Source organism: Anabrus simplex, chromosome 4 (genome assembly GCF_040414725.1).
Source record: "Anabrus simplex isolate iqAnaSimp1 chromosome 4, ASM4041472v1, whole genome shotgun sequence".
Taxonomy (NCBI): domain Eukaryota; kingdom Metazoa; phylum Arthropoda; class Insecta; order Orthoptera; family Tettigoniidae; genus Anabrus; species Anabrus simplex.
In genome coordinates, this window is record NC_090268.1 from 215,231,109 (window position 1) to 215,255,705 (window position 24,597).

The following is a 24,597-nucleotide window of genomic DNA, read 5'->3' on the forward strand; positions in this document are numbered from 1 at the left end:
ATTTGATTTACGTCGCGCCGACACAGTTATGTCTAATGGCGACGATGAGATAGGAAAGGCCTACGAATGGGAAGGAAGCGGCCGTGGCCTTAATTAAGGTACAGCCCCAGCATTTGCCTGGTGTGAAAATGGGAAACCACGGAAACCAATCTTCAGGGCTGCCGACAGTGGGGTTTAAACCCACTATCTCCCGATTACTGGATACTGGCCGCACTTAAGCGACTGCAGCTATCGAGCTCCGTGGTACGAGGACTGGAACGGGGTCCACTCGGCCTCATATTTTTTTTTCACAATTTGCTTTACGTCGCACTGACACAGAAAGGTCTTATGGAGACGGTGGGATAGGAAAGGGCGGAGTGGGAAGGAAGCAGTCGTGGCCTTAAGGTACAGCCCCAGCATTTTCCTGGTGTATAAATGGAAAACCACGGAAAACCATCTTCAGGGCTGCCGACAGTGGGGTTTAAACCCACTATCTCCGGATAGAAGCTCACAGCTGCGCGCCCCTAACCGCACGGCCAACTCAACCGGTCCACTCAGCCTCGGGAGATCAACTGAGTAGAGGGGGTTCCATTTCCACTTCAGCCATCCGGAAGTAGTTTTCCGTGGTTTCCCACTTCTCCTCCAGGCAAATGCCGGGATGGTACCTAACTTAAGGCCACGGCCGCTTCCTTCCCTCTTCCTTGTCTATCCCTTCCAATCTTCCCATCCCCCACACAAATGTCTCACTCCCGTTACGCGGTCGATGTGGGATAATTCATTGACTCTGGAGGAAAAACAAACCCTGGAAGTGAAATAAAATGATATAATGAAAGAAATGTGTCCAATATTAGTAAAATATCGAGACTTTGAGGTCATGTTACAACTATTGTAGACCGACGCGTTTCGATGTTGCTACCAAGGCGAGTAATAAGAACAATTTTAGTGCCGGGAGTGTCTGAGGACATGCTCGGCTCGCCCATAGGCAGCCTGCGCGTCTGTATGTAGGATGGTAATGAAGAGGTAGGGAGAGAGTGAAACCCAGTGTCTGCTCAAAGCTTTGCGTCACCCTCCGACGGACGAATCACTCCATATGAAACCAAGCGAGTTAGCCGTGCGGTTAGGGGCATGCAACTATGATCTTGTACTTGGGAGATAGTAGGTTCGAACCCCACTGTCGGCAGCCCTGAAGATGATCTTCCGTGGTTTCCTATTTTCACACCAGCCAAGTGCTCGGGCTGTACCTTAATTAAAGCCATGGCCACTTCCTTCCCACTCCTAGCCCTTTCCTATCCCATCATCGCCGTAAGACCCACCAACAAAATAACTCCACATGAACACTGCGGAGAGGTTTGGAAATAAATCCAGATTTTCAGATTGCAATCTACCGATTAGAAATTGTATACCACTATCTATCTTACCCTGCCGGCCAACATTGTGATGATGGAAATGCTTTCGACCATCAGGACTCGAACCAGACCGTACAGACTTTACGCCTGAACGGTCCCGGCCACGACGAAGAATGAAAACAGTTAATGGCAATTGTCACTCCATAGAAACTAGACTGAGCTTACAAAGGGCCTGTTAGAAATGTAGTTCAATCCAGGGCCTCCACAGTCAAGGAGAAATGTGATGACTTAACTATGGACAGCAGCCATGACCTACTCAGTCCACTTTGTTAAAATTATTCGGGTGTTTAGCAATGTACTGTATATCGCCTCGCGAATGATGCGAGATGTAAAACGTGGCCAGCATTCAGCTCCATAAACAGCCACCGGTCTGACCACTGTGCGACAGGCTTTAGATACAGTGGAATGTTGTTACTGCCAAGGACTCCAGTAACCTGGTGCCATTTCATCTGACTCCTGTCTTGACATGGGGAATCATATTGCAGTCCGAGGTGATGTACGACCCCAGGTCACTTTATTACGTTGAACACCACCCACGGTGATCGTGCCATCAGTTTGGTCACCGCATTACAGGTACTCTTCATATTTAATTTCATCCCACATTGTTCGAGACGCATTGTCCACTCTTGTACTTGCTGTTCGAGCCCTTTACGTGTCTCGTTAGCTAGCATGACATCGTCAGCGTATACTAACGTCCACTCAACTGTGAATAAGAAGCAAATGTTCATGAGCTATGCTTAGTCTTCTTTTTCTACCGCTTTTCCCACACCTGTGGAGTCGCGGGTGCGAACTGTGTCGCGCAGATGCATTTGGCTCTGTTTTACGGCCGGATGTCCTTCCTGACGCCAACCCTATATGGAGGGATGTAATCATTATTGCATGTTTCTGTGGCGGTTGTGTTGTCTGAATGTGAAGAGGAAAGTGTTGGGACAAACACAAAAACCCAGTCCCCGGGCCAGAAGAATTAATCAGAGGCCCTTAAAATCCCCGACCCGGCCGGGAATCGAACCCGGGACCCTCTGAACCGAAGGGCTCAACGCTGACCATTCAGCCAATGATGATGCTTGTTGTTTAAAGGGGCCTAATCGGCCATCGGCCCCTAATGGTACGAAATGAGACAAAATGTAACGACAAATTAAAAGTCAAAAATCCTCCACCGACCAGAATTCAAAACGTGAGGACGAAGACAGAATGGATGACCATGAATTTAAAACAATCAGTGGATCCGACCCACAGTGCCTCACGTTATAAAAACGGACGTAAAACAATAGTATTACTGACCAAGGGACTGCTTCTAAAGCACGATACTGAATCGATGATGCTTGGAGTCTAAAGGGGTCCAAAATCCAAGTCATCGGCCCCTCATAATGGTACTTATCGCTAGGAAAGTAGAACCATGGTATTTGTCATATTTGTCATGGTGCGGTACTAATCATAAGTAGCGTAGACTCGCGGTATTCCACACATTATGGTACTACTCACAGGTAATGAAACTCACACATGTAATACAGACCTACGGTGTTTCGCACATTGCGGCGCCATTTACAGGCAAAGCAAACCTATGGTATTCATCACATAAGTGTACTAACCACAGGGACTCGTACTATCCCGTGGTGTTCCTCATATAGTGGGTACTAATCATAGGCAAGGCAGAACCATGGTGTCGCTCATATAGTGGTACTAATCACAGGTACTGTAAAAGCCGACAGTGCACTCTAAGTGGAAGGCTGACCGCACGGTGCTCCTGCGTGCTACTAATCACAAACCTGTTTGGTACCTAACATAGTGGTACTACGGGCAAGTAAAAGTGACCCATGGTTTTCCCCGCGTGGTGGTACTAATCAAAAGTAGTTTCATGGTTCTAATACAATCATCCCTTGGTCGCCTCTTTTAGTCGCCTCTTACGACAGGCAGGGGATACCGTGGGTGTATTCTTCGTCTGCGTCCCCCACCCACAGGGGTTGTGTGTTTGGTCCGCGATAGGTATTTTATTTCCCTCAAGTCCGCCGGCAAGCCGGTTAGGACCCCCTATCCGCCACCTGGGACGCGACACGTGGGAGTATCACCTTCCCCCTGCTACGCCAGCGTTGTAGGTTCGTGGATTCAGCCAATGAGTCGGACTCATGAGCTACGCTTAGCGCTCTAACAAAATTCAGAATATTATTAGCGCCCTTAAAGTACTTAGCCGGCCCCGTGGTGTAGGGGTAGCGTGTCTGCCTCTTACCCGAAGGCCCCGGGTTCGATTCCCGGCCAGGTCAGGAATTTTTACCTAGACCTGAGGGCTGGTTCGAGGTCCACTCAGCCTACGTGATTAGAATTGAGGAGCTATCTGACGGTGAGATGGCGGCCCCGGTCTAGAAAGCCAAGAATAACGGCCGAGAGGATTCGTCGTGCTGACCACACGACACCTCGTAATCTGCAGGCCTTCGGGCTGAGCAGCGGTCGCTTGGTAGGCCAAGGCCCTTCAAGGGCTGTAGTGCGATGGGGTTTGGTTTGGTTTTTTAAAGTACTTATCTGTTGCGTGTCGTGGTGACGAATGGGCAGATATAATTTTAGTTTCACAAGTCTTTCATTCTTTCAAAATGCATTTTCCACGAGATTCATGATTGTTTTCTTCGTTTCTGTTTTTCGGGTTTTGGGACCATGTGCTTTATGGGAGTTAAATAATACGCGTGTTGATACAAAACTAACATATCGTGGTTTTATTTCTTCTCATTATCATTACAATAAGCTAGATTTCTTATTCTAGTGCCTTCTCCATTACTGAAGGTTAGCCACAATCACAGCAAAGTCTGTACGATTTTCGGCTGTCCTCATCAGTCTACTAGAAACTAGTCCTGTCCAATACCGTAAGTAAGAGTGTTTCCCTCGACCGCGACTCCTAGGTCCATCAATTTTACCCTGCATGATCAATTTAAGTAGGTTGTACTTTTTATTCCTCATAATAGGCTATGCCCAAGGCAAGCTGTCTCTTTTCTTGATTGTACACATCAACATTTGTTCCCTCCTGAAGCGTTTGAGTACGGCAGCATTGGAGACGTGGCCAGTCCACAAGATCCGTAACATTCTTCGGAACATCCACATCTCGAAGGCATTTATTCTCTTAATGGTGTTACTTTTCAGAGTCCATGTTTCAGCGCCGTACATAAGCACTGAATATACATAGCATCTGACCAAGTTGTGGCGTGTCTCCAAGCTGAGGCATCTGCAACACAGTAGATTCCTCACTTTCAGAAAGCCAATACGAGCCATTTCTGTTTGCCGAGCGTTTGGCTGCATAACCTGACACCCTATTTAAGGGATCTAACAGCTCCGGACGTATGAACTCCCTTAGGACGGTAGTGGACCCTCAGTGGAGGAAATGCTTCTGGAATCCATGGACGGTAGTAAGTAGCAGTGCTACTATTACAGAAGTGAGGCTTATGGAAAATGATTCCTTCTCAGGCTCATTATCAGACAACTACAGGCGCAGCTGAGTCTGCGTACGAGGCTGTAATGCTGCGGGGTGGAAAGCAACGAGAAACTACCACTCTACATTTCTCAAGAAAACAATCATGGCGATACTATTAACATACAATACTAAAATTCTCTATTTGCTGCATCATAATGTTCAACGCCACCAAAGTGGCAAACAACTGGATCCGCCTTAAACAGAAAAGGCATTATGAAAATACGACCTCAGCGCTGCGAGGCCTTAACATTCTGAGTTTTCCCCTGTAAGGTCACCGTAGTGCACAAGTCAAATATAGCAAATCCTGACGCTAGTGTTAACTTCCGGCGGATGGTGCTATCATCCATGCATGGCGGAGATTTAGATCCTTCGGCTTTGATCATGTCTGACGAAGCTTAGTTTCGCCTCAGTGGGTGCACTAATTCTCACAACACTCGTCACTAGGACACTGAAAATCCCCACGAGCTGTCGCTTCAAGACACGAAAGTGGGTATTTGATGTGCAGTTAGAGGACGAACAATAACTTGACACACATTTATTTTATGAAACAGTGACCTCCGAAAGATACCTGGTCACTATTTTACGTCCCTAACTTTAACATGTTGCCTACGTTCAGCAAGACGATGCTACAGCCTGCACTGCACGTAATTCTATGGCTGCAATTAGAAATGTGTTCGGTGACCGGAAATTATGGCCAACTCGTTCTCCAGACCTCACTATGTGTGACTTACCTGTGGGGAAATTTGAAACAATCTGCATACAAATGAGGTCCTGGAAAACGAAATCAGGACAGTGATAAGTGAAATAACATAAGAGAAACTACGACGCGTATCACAGAATTTTCTTGGAAGATGCAAGGTCTGGATAAACGAAAATGGAAATAGTTTTCAGCAGCTGGTGGGACATTAAGACAAGGAGAGGAAAGTATCTATGTTGATATCAAGTGTTTGTTAGTGAACAGTGCTGCTTTATTTTCTTTTGCTGGCAGTTAACAACTCACTGACACAAAAGGTTTGCGGCGACATGCAAGCTTACAGCCACGCTGCACTTTTATTTTAACAACCAGAAGACTGCCCAAGTTTACTATAGGCCTATAAGTATGTAGTTGATTATGCAGTTCCTTATTTTACATGGTCACTGTCGCAACAGCTCCGTCTGTGGATCGTGTCGGTCTGCGCATTCCAAGTTCGCGGGTTCAAACCTCGCAGTAGTAGGTCGTGAGTGGTGGTTACTGTATTAATAAAAAGTATAACTGGGCAACCATCCGCTATTAACAGTAATATTATTGGCTTTACGTTCCACTAACTACTTTTACGGTTCTCCGAGACACCGAGGTGCCGAAATTTAGTCTCGCAGGAGTTCCTTTACGTGCCAGAAATCTACCGACACGAGACTGACTTATATGAGCACCATCAAATACTACCGGACTGAGCCAGGATCGGACCTGCCAAGTTGGGGTCAGAATTCCAGCGTCTCAACCGTCTGAGCCATTCAGCCTGGCGCTATTAACACTAATCAGAGAGAAAGAGTTGAAGGGGGCAGGCACTTCGAAATATGAAGACATCAGTCAAACAAAGACAAGGGCCACGAAGGGCGTGAAAATGAAAGATTCCCTAGCCCTCGGAACGTGTTAACGTCGGGGTCGGAAAAGAACAAGAGTTAACCAAGGGAGGTCGGACAGGACTGATGAAAGTGAGGAGCCTGGCACAAGTTAAGTAAGCAATGCCACGAGTCAGTTAGGGACCCGTGGTCGCCAACCCACGTTACCAATTTGACAGCCCATGGGGCCCCTTTTAGTCGCCTCTTACGAGAGGCAGGGCTACCGTGGGTGTTATTCTACCGCCCCCACCCACAGGAGGTTGGCAGTAGGCAGTCGGATTTTGAAGGATATAAAGCGTGATCCAAAAGTTTCCGTTTGAGGGCGTTGCTGCAACGGACATGCAGCGTGGCGCGACTCCGGTGCGGGTATATAAGCACGGACATGTAGGGCGAAGTGGACGCAGACCCAGGCCCACCAGGAAGGGCCTGTAACCCGGGCGCAAACCAGGAATGCGCCCATGACGGTGGATGGCAGCACAGCAGTGGGGAAGGACGCCCTCTGGCGTTCTGAGGCTGCTGTCCAGGCCCAGCCTGCCTGCATGTCTATCGAGCTGCAGACCTCGACGTGCGCCCCTCAGGACAGGGAACGCAGTCTAGTGTTAGCAACGACCGACGCCACCGCCGCCAGCCAGGAGGAGGAAGAAGACGGCGACGCAGAGGAGCCACCCGCTACCCCGGGGTCACAAGGCCGGAAGGAGGGCCACCAGGAAGAGACCTCTTCTCCTACCGAGAAGAGATCCCCGGGAAGAAGACGCCGCCCCAGGACCAGGAGGAAGAAGACACCGGCCCACCAGGAGAGGGCCGCCCAGCCGCAACCCAGGACAGCAGCCGAGCGAGGAGCCAATCAGTAGAGGACCTCAGCGGGTAGCGGCAATCAGGTGAGATTGAAACGTCCCCCTCAACAGCTCCTGCAGTGTTTCCGCTGTTTGAGGTGGGGCCACCGGCAGGAGAGGTGTGGGCTCCAAGTGAGATGCAACCGTTGTGGGGGTGATCACCACTACACGGCCTGCGCAACACTCAAGGAGGCGCCGGTGTGAGCCAACTGCGCGGGGGGCCAACCGGCGTCCCATCGCAGTTGCCCAGTCTACCGGGCCACGGCGCGGGCAGAGAGGAAAGAGGCCCGGCGTCATGACCCACCCTCTTCCAGGAGGCTCCCGCCCTGGCGGGCTTGGCCTCATTCTCCGGGATCGGAGACTGGGTACGAGGGACCTCAAAGAGGTGGCGCTATGCGGCGGGCCCTAGTGGTTCTCGACGCATGGCTTCGCAACCGGCAAGGCCCGCGGATCATGGCTGGTGCATGATACCTCTTCTCAACTAACACTACCACTGGACCTTTCCAGCCCACATCCTTGCATGTGCTATCACAAGATGTCAGGTTTTACATGCAGGCTCTTTCTCCTTTCTGCCTACGTGGTTTTTTCCCTGACCCTTCAATACCACACCTTAACACTATCCAACCAATACAACCTCGCCTTCTAACGTGTCTGACATGGAAACAGGCAGCCGTGGTAGCAAATTTACTCGGAAACCGGCAGATACTCCTTGTATCACTTCCCACTCTTCCCTGCTATCTTTTTCTTCTTAGAAATGAATAGCATGTCGGAGGCCATGTAGATTGAGTCGATGGTCACGCGGGGTGAGCGGGCTTCGGGGGCGCCCCGAAAAAAAGCAAACGGATTAGTGTGAGAGCCGTGGCGTGCCGAGGTGCGAGCATTAAATGCGGCCACGTGAACTATGGCTGACACTATTATCAAATGCGTCCAAACAGGACCAACGTGCTGTTATTCTGTTCTTGGCTGCCGAAGGACAAACGCTGGTGGACATCCACTCGAGAATGAAGACTGGGTATGAGGCAACATGTCTGTCGCATAGGATCATCCTCATTCGTCAACCAGTCAGCTACAGACTAGTAAGAACTCAGGCTTCGCACGTCTCAGATCATGGGTTCAATCCCTGACAAATGACTATACATTATTTGCCACGTCCAGGGCATAAGTTTCACTTTGTAAAAAGGAAAACACCACGTCCAGGGTGTTCTAATTTTATATTAATTGATAGCACTGTTAACCTAGCTATCGTGCCCCAACGTGCAGGGTGCCACGTATATTACCCTCCTCTCTGTACCAATAAAATAGCCCGACTTTATGAATTAATTTTAAAGTTAGCACGAAGTAGGACTCAGAGCAATACTGGGTGGTTTCTAGCTAGGGCTTAGTACAGGAGGCAGGGTCCTATCTACAAGAAAAATGTTAAATAGATTGAATAATAGGTTTTATTCAGAAAATGCATTTAAAAGTGCACTTCACCTTACTGTTGATAGTCTCTGTCTTCAACATCGCCTGGTTAGCACATGTTGCACTAAGCCTTGTCTCTAAATTGGCATTAGCCTCACTCATATTAAGCCTAAGGGCTGAACGGGACTGGAACACATTCTGCAAGTTGCCAATATTACGTTGAGATAAGGCCGGAACACCCAGATCGGTTTGATATGGGTTTGAGTCTCGAACTTTCGACGTTCTGGACGATCTCCGACGTTCTCCGACGATGTTGTGGGGGTAATCACTCGTCACACAACTTACATGAGTGTTCAAATTTACACAGTCCCCCGACACTTTGGTTTAACAACACTGTTTCATTTAATATGGTTGGGATATGCAGTTGAATTCACTCTTAATCTTGTAGATAGAATTTATAAGTTCACTAAAGATGAACATGCGGGTAGCATCGAGATTGGAAGAAAATAAAGCACAGTTCATGGTGATTTTCCACTAAATAAAGGAGCACTTGACATTGAAAGAAATGCATGACTGCTCTACAGTTTATCAAAGACACTGCTGTCAGTCATGCAATAATACTAAACACTTTGACGAAGAACTAAGGTTGAAATGAAAAGCACAGTTCGTTGTTATGCGCACTTGATATAAAAAATAGGTGACTGTTCGAGACTTTATCAAAGACACTGCTGTCAGTCACGCACAAATAATTTACACACTCTTCAGAAGAAATAATACACAATTTTGTCTGAATTGGATAAAGAACACAGTTTGAATTCGGAGTGAAACCTTGGTGTCGTAGCACACGATTATGGTAATCACTTACGTTAACATTCATGTGAAAGTTCGAACACTTTCATAAACAACCTTGTTTACGAATAAAATTATGCTACTGATATTTAACAAAATGTCACAGTTAATAGTATAACGTAGTAGTGTCACACTGAACTTAATGATATGTTTGTTCAGATATGAAGTTCTGCTGACTGATACTTAAAAAATAAATATCACAGCTCCTAGTATATCGCAGTAGTGTCACATTTAAATTAATATTCATTCAGAGACTAATTTTCATACAGGTAACGCGGTAATAAACTCAGTTCCGCAAGAACGAAAGTAAGTTATGTCGAAAAGTTTCTACATGCGCACAGAATATAAGCTCGACTTGACTGTTGTCACCTAAGTCCAATACATGGCTTGTCATAATCAGAGTTCCAACAAACGCAAAACTTGACGGATATAATCCGAGTCTACTATATAAAGACTTTGGATAATTTGATCTTCATCACACGCAAAAATTACAAGTTCAACTTAACTGATAGACTCAGTGTTCATTATAAAGACTTCGTTATACATCAGAGTTCACACGCGCAAAATTTATAATTTCAACACGACTGTCAGAGTTTAAGTCCCACATGAAGACTTTGAATATTCGAAGATAGCCTCTGTCAGCACTTCGACGAACACTGCAGCGTGCAGATTCAGGCTGGACACCCAGCTAATACTGTCTGATCGGGTCTAGTAAGCTCAGCTTATATTCAGTTTGGGGCTCCTACGTCATCAGATGTGATATTTTTGAGGCTGATTATCTCGCGAATCCCTCGACGGATTTACTTGAGATTCACAATTTGAGAGTTTATGTTATCCTCTTCAAAATGACGTATCACTCGCGTCGCTGCGATTATTATTAGAGAAGTATTGAAATTTTTCCACATCGAATGTTCGCGAAGGCGTGGCGTTCATATCCAGAACATACCAGGCCATGCAGGTTACACGTGGCGTCAGGCGGGTAGTCTATCTTGTCCCTGCAGCTACGTCACACACACAGCTGTCGCTGGCTCGCCTGCTCGCTCCGAACGTAAACAAATCAAGTTCGCTCTGAAGGCTTTGCGTGATGATGAAGTACAATTAATAGGCAAAAAGTACGGCATGTACAAGTCGTAACCGGTATATATCCATCCCTCTCGGGGAAACAGATAATACTGTGAGGATTTGCTTTTATTTTCACCTTGCTAAAAGTATGTTTTGAGATTTGAGGCATTGTAGATGCCTTCAAGGTTGCCATCTAGTCTGGTGATCTTAAAGGCACCGTTGTCCAAGGATTCAACAATCCTGTAAGGGCAAAAATACAAAGGACAAAATTTTGCATAGACCCTTAATTCCGGACGAGACATCGCAGGTTTCCGAATTAACACCTTGTCCCCTATTTGGAACGGTTGGCTAACCCTACTGTTCCTATTCCTTCGTTTCCTGATGCCGGCAGCATGCCTCAATTTCCCTAAGGCTTTAGCGATTGTTCTTCTTAATCAATTGCTGCATCTGGTGAAAGAGGGAGAATAGCATCCGATGGACGATCAGGAGTATGCCCATTATGCACCAACATTGAAATATATCCAGTAGATTCGTGGATAGTGGAGTTGACTATCTTCCGCATAACTGGAAGCACACAAATCAATTTCCAGTGCTCTTCCTGGCAGTATACACGACAGAATCTGGCGATCTCCCTCATCAGTCGCTCAGCAGGGTTGGCTTCCGGATGACGAATGGAGTTCATTATTTGATGAATTTCTAACTCTTCTAAAGCCGCCTGGAATTCTGCGGATGTGAACTGGCTTCCATGATCTGTCAGCAGGAATGCAGGTTTCCCCATCTCAGGAAAAACATTCCTGCGGAGTCTCCGTAAAATATTCCCAGTGTTCGCCTTCTGGATAGGCAACAACATGGTGAATTTCGAGAAGACGTCGACGATGATTAAGACGTGCTTATTACCTCGGGTCGCCTTCGGAAGTGGACCGTACAGGTCGAGCGCCACCACTTCCCGTGGCTTCTCTGGGATGATAGGCCTTGGATATTCCCTCATAAGATCATTATTCGGTTTAATCCGTTGGCATAAGTCGCAAGTTCTTATAGTTCTCTAATATCATTCCGGAGGTACTCCCAGATGAACTTTTCCTTTATTACACTGGCCACTATATCCACTCCAGCATGCCCTGTGATGAAGTAGCAATGCCAGATGATGACTTCTGGAAATTTAGGCAGGACATAAATCCGTTTAGTGGTCCTGGTTGCGTCAACGTTCTTATAGAGTAGGTTGTTGTCCCAAGAGAAAGATTGGGCTGCCTACCTAATCCGGCCGTAGTCTGGACCATGTTGTGGGATAGATCCTTCACAGAAATGAAAAATTTCTCTTAGCCTGTGGTCTCTCCGCTGGGCCTGGGATAGATACCGAAGTCTTCTCAAAAACCCATCATCACTATCAGTGATTGAAATCGGATAGGCTATGGCTGCATCTGCGAGATTCCGACTGAGGGCGTCGGCTAGTACATTTTTCTTTCCAGGCCGATGCACAATGGTGACATTGAATTGCTGTATGAATAGCGCCCACCTAGTGACCCGTTCATTTGAGAGGTCGGAAGATAGAATGAAAGTTAGTGCCTTGTGGTCCGTATAGATACTGATCGGGAACCCAAAGACAACTTTCTTACAATATAGAAGCGAATATACAATAGCTAGGGCTTCTAGCTCCGTGACGGTGTATACTTTCTCATTCGCCCTTAGCTTCCGACTTAAGAACGAAATGAACAGCTCGACATCGGGCTCACTAGGATCGACCTGGTAAATAACTGCTCCGATCCCTATCCTACTGGCATCAAATTCAATATGGAATGGCCATTCATAATTAGGATACAGAGCTGCACAATATTTCCGAGCATCCTTTTAGTGGCAATAAAGGATTGCTCACATTCAGTAGTCCATTTCCAGCGGTTATTTTTCTTCGGTAATTCTTGGAGAGGCGCTACAGTCTCCGTGTACTGAGGACAATGTTGCGAAAAAATTGGCAAAGTCCAAGGAATTGCCAAACTTGCTTAATCCTGCAAGCCCTAGGAAAATCCACAATGCATTGAATTTTAGCAGAATTTGGGCGGATGCTCTCATCGCTGATGACATGACCAAGGAAAAGAACTTCCGTCTTGAAAAATTGGCTTTTCTTCAAATTAATTTTGAAGTTATTTTCTCTCAATTCTTTGAGCACTGTATGTACATCTTCTAAGTGTTGCTCCCAGGTATCGGATGCTACCAATATATCGTCTACATAAATAGTGGCGATGGTCTTTACTTCATCAGATAACTGGCTTTCCAACACTCTTATCAAGACGGCTCCCGAGTTCTTGATGCCAAAGGGTACCCGTTTGAAAACATATGTGATATTATCAAAGATGAACCCAGTAAAGAGCCGGCTGTGCTCGTTCAATCCAATATGGAAGAAAGATGTCATGTCCATGCCTGAAAAAAATTCTCCATAAAATCGCTTAATGACATCCTTAAGCGGAGGAGGGTGGTCGTACTCGAGTACCAGTCATTCAAGGCGCGAGGATCCAAGCATAATCACAGGTTACCATTGGGTTTCCTTACTATGGTGAGCGGATTAATATAAGGCGTAACGCACTTGGAGATAATTCCGTCAGCCTCCATCTGACGAATCAGTGTCCTGGTTTCCTCCTTATATTTCTCAGGCACCGGGTATGGCTTGCGTTTATAGGGCGAAGTATCCTTGACGTTGAAAAGGTGTTTAAAATTCTTAATCTCTCCAGGTTTCTCATTGAAGACGTCCGGATATGTCTGATAAATCTCTTCTTCCGCCGCTATGTTAGAGTGGCAATCTGGGGCTTCAGTTACACTGGAGATGTAGGTGAGAAAATCAGGCCCTTTGTCATTCAAAATTTCGTCGATGGGTCCCTCTTCATCGGGGGGGGGGGGGGGGGGGGAGGAGGAGGAGGGTGAAAGATACAAGCTGGATCACAGAGGAGGTGCTGGAAACCTCCAAGAGTGCTTCCAAAAATGGGAAAAAATGCTGTATTAAGCCCGGGAGGGCTACTTTGAAGGTAATAGTGAAAATTGGGCATTAATGTAAGTACAGTATTCACGTTGTATGAGCTAATTCTGGGTAGAGCCTCATATCCATCCGACATACATGTGGTCAATTGTTATTCCTTTCTAATCTGAATTTGCCTTTGCTGGCAGGACCTAGTGTTTACAGTGCACTATGTCTTCTGGTATGGGCTAGAGTAATTTTGTTACTTTCATTGATCTGTCTCTGTCTTATACTTGGCTTTGACAATATGAAAGTGACTGAGGTATGAGCAATGTTAGTAATGCCATTCCTTCTGCAGCCAGTCCCTGCTATGAATGGTGTGAAAATGTTGCTCATAGGGTCGGTTGGTGCATGCATTTCAGTGGGCTTGGCAGACTGATATGTAATAGCAACTTCTGGATCGGTGAGGAAAGCAACGGGAAACTACCTCACTTCCTCATTTCCCTAGTACGCCTCTTCAGTGATGCCTAGGCCATCTATGACAGCTGATGGCAGAGCTGTTGAGGATCCAACCAGCCTTAGGGCTGAAGACTGAACATACATACAATCTGAATTATTACTCGCACACTTTTTAATGATAGATGGACACCCTAGTGCTGAATCAGGCGACCTCGGTTATCTTCGAGATTCATATTGGTAACCATTGAAACACAAACTATGAATCGCTTATGCATCGCTGTACGACATCTGGCGTACACTTTACGTACTTTTTTTTTCAAGCTGCCTAACGTTGCACCGACACAGATAGGTCTTATGGCGACGATAGGATAGGAAAGGGCTAGGAATGAGAAGGAAGCGTCCGTGGCCTTAATTAAGGCCTGGTGTGAAAATGGTAAACCACAGAAAACTATTTTCAGGGCTGCCGACAGTGGAGTTCGAACCCACTATCTCTTGAATACTGGATACTGGCTGCACTTAAGCAACTGCAGCTATCGAGCTTGGTACTTTACGTACTAGTACTGTTGTTTACACAGCAGAGCCAAACTATAGAATTCGTACTAGGAACAAGATTCGCATTGAAAAATGTTATATAATATGTGTGTGACTCAGTTGTTGGCTTAAGATAATAAAGGTTTAGAAAATTCATATCAATCAATCATATTATCAATTCAATTCAGATTTCATTTCCATTCAGTTGGCAGTATTACCGGCACCGAGAGAGCTCCCTCCTTACTCCTCACCCCCATACAAAAATCTATCACTAAAAAGTGTGAGAGTAATACTTTTAGTGATTTGTTGTATGTTACACTGACTCAGACAGGTCTTATGGCAATGACGGGATACAACAGAGCTAGGACTGGGAAGGAAAGTATAGCCACAACATTTCCCTGGTGTGAAAATGGGAAACTTGCAGAAAGCCATCTTCAGTGCTGCCAGCAGTGAAGTTCAAATCCACTCTCTCCTGAATGCAAGCTCACAGCTACATGACCTAAACTGCGTAGCCAACTCGCTCGGAATTGACCCAAATGGCATGTCTGCAATTTCTAGGGAATCTTTATTATTGGTATCTCTCATAGCCCTTACATTAATTTATATGATACCAGAGGTTTAGATGGACCAGAACTCATAGGCTGACCAGATAGCCTTTTATCTGTCATGTCCTCCCTTTTAGACCATTGTCTGGAATCCAGATGGATAATTTAAAAAACCCGAAATGTCTTTTTTTAAAAGTGAATACACTTATTTTGGGGGAATCTTTTTACTTCATTGTTTATAAGTATTCTTCATTACGCAACGGCATTGTCAATATCGTACAGTATATGCAATTATTCTGTGCATGCCTTCTATTGTGATAATGCTATTTATCATTCTGTATACTGCATGCTTCTCTCAGTAATCAGAACACTGCTATGTTAATGTTTGACAGCCGACAATGTGTCAAGAGACAGGTGATCATCTGGGTTTGAAGGAAGCCTGTTTTAAATAAATGGTGCTGACAATCAACAGAAGATCATCTAGATTTGAAGGAAGCCTGTTTTAAATCAATGGTGCTGAAAGTAATATTGATCGTTGTGATGTTGAAATATGTATTCTGTATTTGGATTTCCAACTGATGATGTGAAATCTTTTGATCAATTCTGCAAATAGTGGTGGTGGTGGTGATGGTGGTTGTAGTGATTATAGTTTTAAGAGGAAGTACAACTGGGCAATCATACTCTATTAACACTAATCGGGGAGAAAAAGTGAAAGGGGTCAGACACATTGATAAATGAATGTATCAGCCAAAGAAAGACAAGGACCACGAAAGGCATGAAAATGACTCTCTAGGCTTCGTAACCTAATACCGCCCTGGTTGGAAAAGAAAAAGAGTTGACCAAGAGAGATCGAATAGGATAGATGAAAGTGAGGAGCCTGGCACACGTGGAAGCAATACCAGAACTCAGATAAGGGCCCTGACATCACCAACCCACACTCCCAAGTTAAAAGCCCCTGGGGCCCCTTTTAGTCATTTCTTATGACAAGCAGGGACTATTGTGGGTGTTATTCTACCACTCCCATCCTAAGGGGGACAGTTCTGCAATTTCAAACAATTCCTGAATGAGAGTAGTGATGACCCTGAATATAACAAGTTACCTTGTAGTCAGGTGAGCAAAGTTGACTGTAGGTCAGAATTATTAAACCATGCAGAATACATTTTATACAAGGGCACAATGCAAATTTAGAAAGAGTATTTTCATTGATCTCAGCACAATGGACTGATAACACAAACCGTTTAAAGCAGAATCTGCGAAAATCCGCTTATGGTTCAATATAATCTTAAGGAATTTACATGTGTATCTTTTTATATGTTACAGAGGCCAAAACTCCTAAAGGCAACTGAATCTTAAGGCTTGTAAATTAGGTTTTTTTTTAATTTTGTAAGAATTTACTGTATAATATGGAAATGGATACATTTTGTTTATGTATGTGAAAATGTAAACTTCTAAATTCAGACTCTCAATGGAGGATTTTTGTGTCCTTTTTTGGCATTGTCTTCCTTTTTAAACAGTTCTGTCCTCCTTTTATCTATTTGCATCTGATCACCCTAAATTTTTACCACTGAAAAAATTGTTAAATAAGTACTGGAAGTTTCCTTACATATTAGAGAGGGGCGGTATGCTATGGTACTGATGAATATTCTATTGATACATAGTTATTTATCCTTTATTGGTTTTAAATTTTTGTCTATCATTCTGAATGCCCCTTTCATTTTGTGATCCCTGCTTAAGTACTATTCTTGCAGGTTTGCATGTCTCAGCACAGACAAAGCATGTTGCATCATGTGTATCTCAGTCTTGCCAGCGTTAGGTATCTGTATGATCAACCATCCATTCAAGATTCAAGTAAAATAATTACACCTTTCAAACAGCACAAGGAAGCCAAAGCTGAAGAGAAAACCCAATGATCTCACTTCTTTGACAGCAGTCAACACTAATCCACAGCAGAGTGTGGAAAAGTCTTCAACTCATTGAATGAAATTGTGACTACTCTTAGGTCCCTATTACACCAGGACACTGGTGGCAACACCAGTTAATGTGGGTGTTGTGTTGTATTGAGCTTATTATATTAGGGACACTGGTGGCGCCACTAGAAACTGATGTCCGGCTGGTGGACGAGCCTGGCAACCGCTTGGGACATCCGCCGGGCATTGCTTCAAATGTAGCCTATCATACTAGCATATTGGCGGCGCCACCAGGTAGTGACCCATCCCCTTCCCCCGCCCCCCTCCATCAGTTCCCCTCAAGCTGTTCTCTTTTCAATATTGTGTTCATGATGGACGAAGGAAATGTTATGAAGAAAAGTAGTGCTGAGGATAGAGTTTGCTCATTTAGTAGATAAGCAAGTGAATACAGAGGACTTAATAGCCCAAGTTGAAAAATACACCTAATCTGGAACAATGCAACCTATGAGTACCATGATAGAAACGCCAAATTATATGAGTGAAAAGAAATTATGGTGTATTTCTTACCTGATTTCTAGAACAAGGATGTTGCTGACAAGAATTTTTTTAGGTATGTTTATTTTATTTTATTTCCATAATAATTAAACAACTTTACAAACAGCATCCTTCTTACAACTTAATTTTAAGAAACATGTTTATTAAATGATAAGTTTGGAAATGTTTTATTACACAAAGTAAATTCTGGCTGTAGAAAGAATCATTATAATAATTTTAAATTACTTATCGACTCAACTTAATGTGATATAACATGTTCATTCCCATAGGGAACCTGAAATATTTGTTCCGAATGAGCAAATTTATAATACCAATATAGTTGGTCCGTTATTGGGTGAAACGCTGGGAACCAGGAATGAGTTAGCTGGAAAATTTATAATGTCCAATAACCGACCAACTATATTGGTATTATCAACTTAATGTGACGACCAATTTCTCCTCTGGTGTAACACTTTTCTACATTCTTATATCAACACTTGTTGTGTCCTCTTTGATATAGCTTAAAAACTTAAAAAGAAAAAAAAAAACCCTATTTTGACACACAAAAGTAAATTAAAAATGTATTGTCGTATGCACAAAGTTCACCGAAAAGAGTGTAGAGACCGAGCTCGATAGCTGCAGTCGCTTACGTGCCGCCAGTATCCAGTATGGGAGATTGTGGGTTCGGATCCCACTGTCGGCAGCCCTGAAGATGGTTTTCCATGGTTTCCCATTTTCACACTAGGCATATGCTGGGGATGTACCTTAATTAAGGCCACGGTCGATTCCTTCCCATTCCTAGTCCTTTTCTGGCCCATCATCACCATAAGACCTATCTGTGTTGGTACGGCATAGAGCAACTTGTAAAAAAAAAAAAAAAACTAAAACTAAAACAACGTGTAGAACATTCCTTGTCTCAAAGCCAACATTGGGTGTAAACCAAATGCTTTATTCTTTATTTGCTTTTTCTTTTTCATAAGCAGAACTAGGAAAGTAGGTCCTCACTTGATGACATCTTTTAAAATGGAATACTTTATACATGATTTCTCGTGGCGACACCAGTGTGCACTGAAATTCTGCATTGGCAACACGGGTGTAATAGAGGCCTTAGAAATGCTCTTTCAGTGGAACACATAACAGACATAATGTTTATTAATCTTACACGACTCGCACTCCAGCAGTCTGATCCACCAATATAAGTGATCAGACTGTTCATTCAATCAATCGCCATTGATCTGCATTTAGGGCTGTCACCCAAGTGGCAGATTCTCTACCAATTACTTACTTACTAGTCCGCGCTACAGACCATGTAGTTCCTTGGCCTCCTTAATCACCTGCCTCCATTTGTCCCGGTCCTTGGCTCTCCTGATATAATTTTTCCTTCTCTTACGCCGTTTTTCTCGCCAGGTCGTCACCAAGTCATCGCTTTTCCTGTAGTATGTCTTAAGGTATTCGTAACATTTGTCTTTTTACGAGCCAAGGGAGTTAACCCTATGGCCAACTCCCAACCTGGAGGGCCAGGGTATCACTCTTAGTCTGGATCATCACCTTAGACCTGTCCGGCTTGGGTGGCCCTACCAGGAGCCTGTGCTCCTGCCGGCATAGCTCTAAGGATCATTTGAAAACGCAAGCCTCCAAACACCCGGCAAAATGTATATTGCCTTCGTCAAGGTGGTGATATCTTCGGGAGGACTCTCTACCAATTGTTTACCTGAAATGATTATCTTTCAAATATTCATTTTAAATGATTTTTAAAAGCTGGAAATTATCAAACACATCCGTTGGTAAATTTTTCCAATCCCTAATTCCTCTTCATTCAAACAAATATATGTCCCAATTTGTCCTCATGAATCCCAACCTTATCTTCATATCATTGCTACTTATAAAAACAGCATTCAAATTTACTTGTCAATCCATGTAATCTCTCCACTGGCAGTTCGGAACATACAGCTTAGTAAAACTCTTTCGAGATTAAAATTATTGTGTCCACCTATTCAAGGTATCTTCATTATAGAACAAAATGAGATTAGTTACTTGTAACATACAGTTTAGTCGAACAGCTGCTCTCCTTGCTCCCCAAGTTCTTCCAGCCCAAAGTTTGCAACACTTTCATAACACTACAGTCTTGATGAAAAACACCCAGAACAAATCATGCTGCTTCCCTTTAGAACTCTTACAGTTCTCCATGAATAGGTTTTCAACCTATTGTCCAGCAGCCCATAGTCCCGGTAGGTTTTGTTTGGACACTTATTTATACAGTTTTGTTAGGAAAAGCAAATTATTCTCCATTTACATTAACATAATATTATATCCGTCACTATCACTATCCTTCAATCTCGCCCTCGAATTATCCTCCTCTTTCCAAACTTGCTTTAATCAACATAACAAAAGCAGAGTTCATATTTGTGGGAGGTTTGACCAATGTATTTCTATGAATCTCACTTACAGCTGCAAGGTTGCCCTCCCATGGTGCTGATTTCTGTTTACTCGTGAAAACTCTACTAACAGGAGTGCAAACAAGAAGTTAAGAATCAAACATGGCACAACTCACACAAAGTCATAACATACCACACAAGGCTATCAACTTGTGTGTGGCTGGTGACAAGACTACTGGTCTGGATTACTTAGACCATTGGCTAGTGACAAGGCCACTGGTCTGGATTGGTTACACCATTGGCTAGTGTGACAAGATGATTGGTCCAGATAAATATCCGCAAATTTCATGCCTTCTGTACTTAATATATTCAAGTCACGAATACATCCGGCACACTCCATGACACTTTCAAACTTTGCAGTTTCGTAATTTGCACAGAATGTGGCAGCCCTGGGGATACACTTGATGCAAGCTCTATTTGAGACAATAGCAGATTGCTTCAGCCAATAGGAACACAGAAAATAGTAACATTTTCCAGACTGACAAAATCTCAGTGTTCATTTTTCTATAGAAGTAAAAATACTGGCAAGCATAAGGAAGGATTTCTCATCTTTGCTACTTGAGGTATCATTTCACATCATTTCTGCATGATTTTCTCCTTCCAAAACATGCACTCCCAGCAGTGAAGTGCTGCCACGGAGGGAAACAGTGTTTGGGTTCCCCAGAAAGCGAACTTTTCAAGTCTTCTGGTAGGTTAAAAATGTGAAATGAAGGCTTTGGGAAGACTGATTCAATTTCTAAACATTTCTCATAGGGCATTAAAGCTTCAATTATTTTTTGTACAATTTGCTTTAAGTTGTAGAGTGTAAAGACCGAGCTTGACAGCTGCAGTCACATAAGTGCCACTAGTATCCAGGTTGGTTGTACGCCTATGGAGCTCATTATATTAGGGACACTGGTAGTCCCACCAGAAACTGATGGGAAAGAAGCAACCGTGGCCTTACTTACGGGACAGCCCCAGCATTTGCCCGGTATGCAAATGGAAAACTACGGAAAATCATTTACAGGGCTGGCTACAGTGGGGTTCAAACCCACTATCTCCCAGATGCAAGCTCACACTGCGCGCCCCTAAACGCACGGCCAACTCGCCTGGTGCTCAAATTGCTTTTCATTACAGACATTTAGCACCAACATCACTAACTTCCACTTTTTATTTTTATTAGGTGAGTTAATTTCCTCCTTATGGTTTGATTTTGTTTCCTTTATATCGGAACAAGTTAATATCTAAGGGAAAACTGCTATATTAATGTTATAATTTTTATGTGAATTCCCAGCACCAAATTTCACAAATTACCATGGTTTAAAAAATTCCAATTTCTGTTTTTTTCCCATATTAAAATGAAATTAACTTCTGCCTTCATATCTGGATGGAAACTTTTCAGATGTCTATACAATTTGACCAAGTTATGAATGAAAATGTACCTCCATGTACTCCACACTACCTTGAAAACATTCATTGCTTGTTTCCTCAAAACTGTTTTTTTTTTTTTTTTTTTTTTTTTTAAGTATACGTATACAAGGATATTTTCTGATTTCAACCACGAACCTGCTACGGCGTAGCAGGGGGAGAGGTGATACTCCCACGTGGCGTGTCCCAGGTGGCGGATAGGGGGGTCCTAACCGGCTTGCCGGCGGACTTGAGGGAAATAAAATACCTCTCGCGGACCAAACACACTACCCCCTGCGGGTGGGGGACGCACATGTAGAATATACCCGCGGTATCCCCTGCCTGTCGTAAGAGGCGACTACAAGGGGCGACCAAGGGATGATTGAATTAGAACCATGAAACTATTCTTGATTTGCATCATGCGGGGAACACCATGGTTTGCATGTACTTGCGAGTAGTATCACTAAATTGGTACGAAATAGGTTTGTGATTAGTTGCAGTAAAAAGCCTGGCCTGGTGGATTCCAGTACCCGTGCATTGTACCCATGTGAGCAACAGCGCGGGTCTGGGCGTAGCCTGTGAGTTGTACCGCTATATGAGCAGCACCGTGGATCAGCGTTGCCTGTGATTGGTACCCACTATGTGAGGAACACCATGGGAATACCGGCGCCCGTGACTAGTACACCTAGATGAGGAACCTTACCGGTTTGCGTTGGCTATGAGTGGCGCCATTGTGTGAGAAACGCCATAGGTCTGCGTTCCCTGTACGAATTGCAATACTTGTGAGTAGTACCATCTTGTGTGGACCACCGTGAGTCTTCGCTACTTTTGATCAGTACCCCAAAATGACAAATACCATGGTTCTACTTTACTCGTGATATGTACCATTCTGTGGGGCCTTAGACGTGAATTTAGCACCCCTTCAGACATTAAGCATCATTGTGCTTTATAAATGGTCCCTTGGTCAGTAATACTCTAATTAACTACCTTCTTTTTGAGTCTGATCCACTGTTGTTGTTTGATTGTTTGTTTTTGTTTTTTTGTAGTGTTCAAGTCCATCCATTCATTCTTCATGACATATTTTATTTTATTTTAGTCAGTGGATAAATTTTTGAATTTTTTGTTATTTCATTTCGTACCATTAGGGGCCGATGACCTCGATGTTAGGCCCCTTTAAACAACAAGCATTATCATCATTATCATCATCTGATTTCAAAATAGCCTATGTCATAATTTCAAAGTTCTTAAAAAGAATTTTCTGTCTCCCTCTCACACTGCAAATGAAATGAAATGGCGTATGGCTTTTAGTGCCGGGAGTGTCCGAGGACATGTTCGGCTCGCCTGATGCAGGTCTTTTGATTTGACTCCCGTAGGCGACCAGCGCGTCGTGATGAGGATGAAGACGACACATACACCCAACCCCCGTGCCAGTGAAATTAACCAATTAAGGTTAAAATTCCAGACCCTGCCGGGAATCGCACCCGGGACCCCTGTGACCAAAGGCCAGCACGCTAACCATTTAGCCATGGAGCCGGACGACACTGCAAATATCTTAACCAGAGTGGTTCAAGTTGTTCTTAAAATTATGGTGTACTGCAAACGTTAAGAGAATTTTGTAAAATCTGCCTATCAAAAAGTTTTTTAAAAAAGACAATACATTTTCTGTAGATTGAAGAGCAAGTGTCAAGTAGGCATATAGGCCTACAGCACACTGATGGATCTTACTGGATTGGAGGAACAGCATTTACAAAACTGTCTTCCTTCCAGTGGTGGAAGGTGCAGGTGTCAGCTTACATAAAGCTATTTATTTTTTTGCTAGGGGCTTTACGTCGCACCGACACAGATAGGTCTTATGGCGACGATGAGATAGGAAAGGCCTAGGAGTTGGAAGGAAGCGGCCGTGGCCTTAATTAAGGTACAGCCCCAGCATTTGCCTGGTGTGAAAATGGGAAACCACGGAAAACCATCTTCAGGGCTGCCGATAGTGGGATTCGAACCTACTATCTCCCGGATGCAAGCTCACAGTCGAGCGCCTCTACGCGCACGGCCAACTCGCCCGATAAAGCTATTTAAATACACTTGGGAGAAAGATAATAAAATTCCGAAAGATACCCCTCTGCACACTGGTGATAAAAATTCAAAATGACACTTTTGACTTTTGACCATATTTAGACGCCGCTGTCCCCTTAAGGCGATAGTCTGCATTAAAGGAACATAAACGTATCTAGTAGAAGAGCACTTACAACAGAGAAAAGGGGATTACATTCTCTGATCAAAATTGTCTTTAACAGATTCGAAATGAAATAGGAACCACTGATTCCCAGTACCATACTTCATTCAAAATGACAGAACATAGCGACTTATCCGACTGTCAACTAACACACCTAACTATATACTACATTCTTCATCTCTGCCTGCCTTGGCCTAAGCAAAGTGTATGTAGGGCCTTATCGTTCTAAAACTCCTTAGCCATTTTCCTAGCGAACAAAGGTAAATACTTATCTTTTGACAGATAATTATGTAATTTTTCCGCTACTGCGACTATCCATCCCCACGTGACTAATCGGATGAACAAGCGCGAGGTTTGTATTACCATGCAGCATGAATTCAACCTGCTACGTACTGTCAATAAATATCAACAACACAATACTTGATGCAGGATAGATAAATTTGCAAAACGCCATAAGAAACAACAAGCATTTGATTACATAACAAAGAAAGCGAAACCACTAACCTGATATCCCGCGGTAGAGTTACAAGCACTACGTAGATCTTGCGTCGGAACTTCAGGGCTAGTAAAACGAGGAGGAAAAGGAGTGTTAGCTTTATATGAGTAAAAAGGCTGACACCCCAGCCCACCAAAACAGCCACCATGATAAACATGGCAAGTTTAAGTTCGGCCTGCAAGGACATTTTTCTCACAACAACACGCCGCACAAAGTCTTCCCAAACACTGCATGCGTGCGGCACTTTTCAAGCAAGGGGGACGGGCGATGGGCTGAGCATGGAGCCGCAGGGTAGACGCCCACCTCACGCACATGCGCAGTAACAGCTGACACTCTGACATTACGTTCTTGAAAAAGACCGGTCTTCTCAAAAGAGACAACAGCATTTTTAGGTACCGGTACTTTAAATCACTAAATAACTACCACAATCGTGCGTTTACAAGCAAAGCACGCTTCTCAGGAATAAAAAGGTTTGAAAGGTTTCCGATTTTCATTGCCAATTTCTTCTCTCAGAATAAGAATATGTAGGTATCTATTCAATAGGGTTACCAGA

General features: G+C 44.0%; 1 protein-coding gene across 2 annotated transcripts in view; it reads right to left on the reverse strand.

Annotated features, from left to right (window-relative positions):
- LOC136871776 (long-chain fatty acid transport protein 4) overlaps positions 1 to 24,293 on the reverse strand; it is a 222,234-nt gene extending 197,941 nt beyond the window's left edge. The window contains exon 1 of one of the 2 annotated variants that reach the window (XM_067145351.2): positions 24,053 to 24,293. In XM_067145351.2, the coding sequence (XP_067001452.2) occupies positions 24,053 to 24,231 (179 nt within the window). In that variant the 5' untranslated portion in view covers positions 24,232 to 24,293. The remainder of the gene's footprint in view (positions 1 to 24,052) is intronic. The other variant, XM_067145350.2, reaches the window with a different exon arrangement.
- Positions 24,294 to 24,597: the final 304 nt, after the last annotated feature.